We start from the raw sequence: 6,845 nt of genomic DNA on the forward strand, positions 1-6,845 counted from the left end.
TGTGCATACGTGGATTGACTTTCGATTTTTTTTCGTCGGAAAAAATGAACGATTTGGTAATGCGATTCGCGCAAAACGGTCGTTAACGCGACATAATAATATTATCATCGTAAGATAACGCAGTACTCGCGACGAGTATGGCTTTCGCGGTTTTGTTGCCAGGTTCACGTCCGTATACAACACATAGAGCACGACATAACCTACAGCAATTTTAAATTAATTCGAGCTGTTTGTTTTTTTTTTTTAATTCGCGCACAATCCATCGCGATCAGCTGTAACCAATAATCAAATTCTAAAATTTTATACTCACAGTTATTTACTGTCACTACGTAGTTGTGAAATATAACTCCATTTTATTCGTGAATAGACGCGTTCGGTAGGCCTTATTGATAAATAATTGTTATCGTAAAGTCATGATGTTATTTTCGGTGTGTAAAAATATTATCCGTAGTAGCAGTTGTAGGCATATTAATCGTTTAATTAATGATTTTTTTTTTTTTTTTTAGTTATTAATAAGTAATATAAATTATTATTTATTGATTTATAAAGATATGCCACGAAAGCAAAATAACGAAAACGATAGTGTCGTATATTATACTTTTATTAAAACTACCCCGCAATACAAGACTTCTAGGAATCGAACACGTATTACGTCTATATATTACAATTTATATTGAATTGCGGAAACATAAATTATGATCTGGTCTTGGTTTCTGTTTAATGGAATTTATGCACGTAAAACGCGTCAAATACATAATACCGCATACCGCAGACATGTCTACGGTTAACCGCTTGGCTTAAAATCGATATAGATAATGAACTCCGAATAGATTCTGTAATAGTATCATAGTCGTAATAGTAATAAGCAATAATACATAGTGATGATAACGCGATGCCGGATCACTGGTCTGGACCCGAACACGATATTTGAGCTTATCGGCCGTTATAAGTGAAGGCACTGCAGACTTTTGAAACCGACAAACGTAAATACTATTCGATTAACATTTATCGTTCAATAACTACCGTCGTTAATGCATTCTCAATTGCGGGTTCACGCTGCAAATGAGCTATCCGGCATATTCACTTATACTGAAGCGTTTTCAGTATAGTTTTTAATATAAAGCAAAATCGTAGAACTGAACAAAATCTCTGATAAAATTCATATTAAATTACCACTGGTTAAACGTGAAACTGTTAAAAAAAAAAAACTCATTTTGGAAATAAAAAAAAAAAAACAATTACGCGCGAACTTGTGTTTATCGTATAGAAAACAAAAATCATCAATTGTAATATTTTACACACGAACGTCAGGTTATTGTAACAATAATACGAAACAATTAGTAGTAGAATAATAATTAACTGAAAACCCCCGCCACGGTTTTAGACGTGAAAAAATATCGACGGCAGTTAATTTTATGGTTAAAGTATGAGTATTTTTTTGTACCGCATATCATAAACACATACATTTTAGTACCAATGGATGAACGGTGCGTTTTTTTATTTTTATCCATCTTCATCATAAACTTCTTGTCCGTAACTAATGAAGGCAAAAAATTATACATTAAAGGTTAGTAATATATATAGTTTATAGTTTTATACGTTAAACGTGGAAATACATGTTACAAAAAACAGAAAAATACAATAATTTTGAAAAAGGTATACCTTTTGTTATTGAATTGATCAGTATGAATTGTTCGTTATTTGAAGCTATTGGTTATAATTCAGGATGTTGTAAATAATAATATCAAATCATTTTCGTTAAATTCGATATCGATATTAGGTTACTAACACCAAGTCGACTAATTTAAATATTATTTAATAATATAAAACTAAAATTATACGCAAAAAATGTATTAAAATTGCGTACAAATAACTATAAAAATAATATTATAATAACTGTTGTCACAATATATTAAGTTTATTTCTTATACATTAAATAATAATACTTTAATTTCTAATTATAAATATTCGAGTTAGTGAGTACACTATTTTTGGATTGTCGACTCTTCAAATTTAGTTTATGTAGGCTGAAGGTACGAATTGAAATTAAAGTATATTTGATTTGGACTATCTACTTACATTGAACATTAAGGCTCGATATTTTAAATGCATATCTTTATTTCAGATACTCTTAAAGTTAAACCATTTGATGATCGCCTTGAGCCAAAGAAACTTCAAACAGTTGTTGTAGATGCATTGACCGCGAGGTACAAGAATCGGAAGATGATAGATGTGTCTAAAAATCGTTTTAAATTTCACATGGTATGGAGGGGATTTAAAAGATTTTTGATGGAAACAATTTTAAAAGTTTTTTGTCCATCGATAGTAAGAGATTTGAGATCAATAAAATTACTCAGAGAAATGGTTTCTAATGATGATGTTGTTAGAAATAAATTAAATTTTGTTCTTCCGTTTGATAATTCAAAATCGACTAAAAAAGGCAATAACAAAGATGAAAATAGTGATGAAGATAGTGACAAAGAAAGCGATGACGAAAACGACAAAGAAAGCAACGAGAGTAAAAAGCGAAACAAAAAACCAGTTATAAAAGGCAAAAATAGTAAAACCGAAAAAAATAGTGAAGAAGACGACGATGATGACAGTGACGAAGATGATAGCATCGAAGAAGAAGAAAGTAATCCGAAGAAAAGAAAAAAAACATTAGATGATTTATTTAAGTAATTAAAATTAAAAATTAAAATATTTTTAAGATATAACAATAGGTACTGCAAAGTATTAAAATTTGTAAACTTGTAATAAATTATGTTACTATAACTTTCACGAAAATCCAATATATTTTATTTCATTCGTCACTAAAATTTAAAAATATATTTTTTTTAAAGTTCAAAGAAATTTTATTGATCGTTGAAAATACTGACAATAACTCACGTAAACGCTGTATAGTAGAACGGAGATGCTCAGATGACAATTATACTAACAGATCTTTTAACTAAGTGTCTAAGTACCAACGATACGACGGAGTATAAATTGGTTAGTATAGGTTAGGTAATTCATTCCCAGGAACGTTATTTGGCGGTAATTCCGGAAATGTTTGATAATTACCAGAAATATCGAAAAACTAACGAACTACATTTAATATCAGTTTAAAATATTTACAGTAAAAGGTACATCGCTATCTCCAACCATGTTCTCTAGCGTGTGACAATTGGCGAAAGAGGTGATGGTTTTATCAGTATAGCTTCTTTTTTAAACAGTTCAACGCTTTCAGGATCTTTTAAAAGTATTTTTTTTTATGTTTGCGATTATTTCATAAAATTTTGGGAAAAGAAAATAGAACGGATTTTTACTAATTTCCGACGTAGTCTACGAGCCAGACAAGTCATGTGAACCATTTTGGAGTAAAATGCTTTGACAGCATTTGTTGATTTTACCGTGTATGACTTAGCGTCTGTAACGAAAAGTAATACGTTATCGTGTTGTGTATACCATCACTAGACCGTAAAGAAAACAATGCGTTATCGAACAATTTGCTAATTGCAGAATGGTAAGCTTTTTTCTAAAACTTCACGTGAAAGAGAAAATATTTCTCCGATTTTATCGACTTTAGAGTACCAATGACTGCAATGCATTGGCAATGTATCGTCCGGTAGCATCGGTAGATGTCATCAACGGACACCCAAATCTTTTTTCCCATTACTTGATCACGTACTTCGTTCATTTTGTCTTTGTAACATCCATAAACGTACGTTTTTCTTAATAACCAAACCGAATGTATATAATATATATCTTTATCTGTGTATTTTTCGATAAACAAATGGATATGTCTATAATATTGGACAATTATTGTTGAGATTTTGATTTATTCTCATTTTTTTTTCGATTAACAGCTCGGATGTGTTCATTAGTTTTTTATATGTTGTGTGACAGTAAAGCGCTTTACACTGTTGACTATAATCTCGCATACTTTACAAAAAATAATTCCTCCGTCAGATGCAAAGATATTTTCTCCAAATTCCGCAACATTATATTCACGTAAAGACGATTGTAGGTATTTTTGACATTTTAATATAGAAAACACGAACACATCACACAATTGCGAACCACGCGGTTGTATAAAAACTAAAACGTTAGTCCATTACCATAGTTTTTTTTGTAATTGAGATTTATCGACGATAAACATTATTACGATAAAGATTATCGTATTTGTACCTATCTAAAACAAACTTTGTCTCATTATAGCGAGATATCGTGTTATAGCGGAAAATACGTGTAGTTGTAATAGTTGTATTGTGTCACGTGATTATTTTTTTCTTTTCACGTCCACGATTTTTGCGTAGGACATAGCGGTATGTAATAATGTTAACTTAATATACTATTTTTATTTCAAAATTATATTTCTGAAAAATGGTGAAATATGTACGATAATTAGAAATGTACCAAATATACGAAAATATGCAAAATCAAATTTCACTTTCTAACTCTTTAAATTTAGATTCGAATTTGTGGTGTCTCCCATAGCTATTTTTTTAATTTATCAATAGAAATATGCAAATGCATATAATTCCGGGCCCTAATAGTTATAAATATTATTTAAGCAATCATTTATTTCCGGGAACGTTCTGTATTATTTTCATAACCCAAAGGTTATGTTCCTGGGAATTTACAAAAGCGCTAACTCTACCCATAATATTGGTATTATTACCAATATTTACTTGTTTATACAAGTAAATAAAAAAAACAATATTGTTTGTAATTTTTTTATGTATAATATTCACTTTATAACAAGTTTTGGTAATTTATGAATATTTAAAGATTTATTTCGCTTAAAATTTATATTAATAAATATATAATTTATATTCAATATATTAGATATTTATGAGATTATTACGTAAGTCAATTCACTGGATTTACTCGTAGTATTATTGACTTTGATCAACTGTAATGATAAAATCTATCTCTATAAGTAGATATTATATATTTTTTATAATATATTTGAAGTGTTCTGTGTACCGATCCAATTTTTAAAATGGTACGTTATGGTTAACTGTGATTGATAAAACAAAACACTATAATAGATACCAATAAATAGTTCAAACAATATACACTAGGCTCTAATCTAAAGATAATGATGGCTAATAATAATACAACAATTTCAGTCTTAAGTAACTTAAAAATATCACGTGATTTGGCTTTTTTTTTGCCCGTTTTTTGTCGTGATACAATATAGATGAAATAAAAATTAGAGCATTAAATATACATCAAGTATTATCATTATTATTCATTGCTATTGTAACAATATTCGAATCCCTACTAATTTATTCAAACGTAATACAATTATTATAAGTTGGTTTGCGCGGATTGCTGATAATTACACTTTTTATAATTGATGAATTCAATCATAATATTATACTTAATGTTGAAGTATTTCCAGAAAACTTAATTTCAATAATTGCCTTTTAATGGCCAACATATTTATATATAATTATACATGGTGATACAACAAACGTGCTAACAGTAATTTTTTTTCTAATAATGAATTTATTCCAACTCTGAATTGTGGAATTTTTAAATAAACTTCAAGTGAATTTTAAAAAACTGATTGAGATTTGTTCGTACTATTTTAGCAATTTCATATGGCGATACACACTTTTATTTTTTAAATGAAAATGCCTCTTTTCCACTCTAAATTATTTAATGGATTAAATAATTTAATGAGTGCTTTAGGTAAACTGCAATCACTAATAAATAATATATAGTTAAAATGTATTTAATCTTCGTTTTTATACCAATTGTTAGATAAAAATAGCATACAAATTATACTAGATCATACGCGTGTTAATACGACTTTAATTTTTATGTTATTATATTTTTTTTCGTCTTAAGATATATTCTTTAACATAATGTTTCATTTTAATATTTTAACTTATAAATTATATAAACTTTAAACATGTAATTTTTGCTTCAATTTTTTATAATAATTACTTAATTACTAACTAAAAATTAATGTCATGCCTTCTTTTAAGAATGCAATTAATAACCTAATGTTTTTTATTAAAAAGAAATAAAAGTACTTGTAGTTGTTATTAAAAGTATGTTGAATATAAAAAAAAAAAATTGAAAATCTATTAAATGGAATACAAACAGACAAACATAAAAAAAGAACGATAGAGTTTACTGACAAATACATAGCAAAATGTAAATATTATTATACATATAATAGAGTTTTAGAATTTTATATAATTTTAGAAGCATCACATGATATTTAATTGGTATCTGTTAAACTCTCATTACACTAATAAATTATGTTTACGGTAATTAAAATTGTTTTTTCATAATATCATCATATTATATGACTTGGTTAAATAGATATTTATGTATGTACAGCTAGTGTAATGGATTTCATACTAAACAATATAACGGTATAACCATGAAATCGTTAATAATTGTGTTACCTATTCTAAAAGTTAGTGTTATTGAATTGTATTTTTATAACCAACTCTTTAGTTAAACAATAAATATTCATCAAATTATCGGCATTTTTTGTAAATAATTCCATTTTCAAATTTTCTTCATTTCAAATTCAATGGAGTCTAAACATATATCCAAACAAATTAAAAACATGTATTCAAATTATTATTTCTTACTCAAAATCCAAAATAATCATTTAAATATTAAAGCCAATATTTAAAAATTATTGAATTTTTCTATACTTAAAAAAAAATTTTATATTTTTCAATTAAAAACAATATGGAAACCCAAGAATGTATAAAAATAAAACTCATGGTGAGTACATTTTATTAGCATTGCGTTTTGAACTCTAATTAGGTACACACTTATAATATTTAAGTAATTAATATTAATATTGGTAAATTATCTATAACAAT

General features: G+C 27.3%; 1 protein-coding gene across 1 annotated transcript; it reads left to right on the plus strand.

Annotated features, from left to right (window-relative positions):
• The first annotated feature begins 1,436 nt into the window (after positions 1-1,436).
• LOC113554429 (acidic leucine-rich nuclear phosphoprotein 32 family member B-like) lies at positions 1,437-2,727 on the plus strand. The gene is made up of 2 exons (XM_026958270.1): positions 1,437-1,567; positions 2,126-2,727. Exons 1-2 carry the CDS (start codon positions 1,477-1,479, stop codon positions 2,680-2,682), a joined length of 648 nt encoding a protein of 215 aa, XP_026814071.1. The 5' UTR covers positions 1,437-1,476; the 3' UTR covers positions 2,683-2,727.
• The last annotated feature ends 4,118 nt before the right edge of the window (positions 2,728-6,845 follow it).

Source organism: Rhopalosiphum maidis, chromosome 2 (genome assembly GCF_003676215.2).
Source record: "Rhopalosiphum maidis isolate BTI-1 chromosome 2, ASM367621v3, whole genome shotgun sequence".
Classification (NCBI taxonomy): domain Eukaryota; kingdom Metazoa; phylum Arthropoda; class Insecta; order Hemiptera; family Aphididae; genus Rhopalosiphum; species Rhopalosiphum maidis.

Bases quoted from the DNA above. Each gene is read 5' to 3' on its own strand.
- LOC113554429 (XM_026958270.1), top strand. From the start codon at position 1,477: ATGGATGAACGGTGCGTTTTTTTATTTTTATCCATCTTCATCATAAAC. The intron at 1,568-2,125 runs GTTAGTAATATA...TCTTTATTTCAG, and splicing joins CAAAAAATTATACATTAAAG to ATACTCTTAAAGTTAAACCA.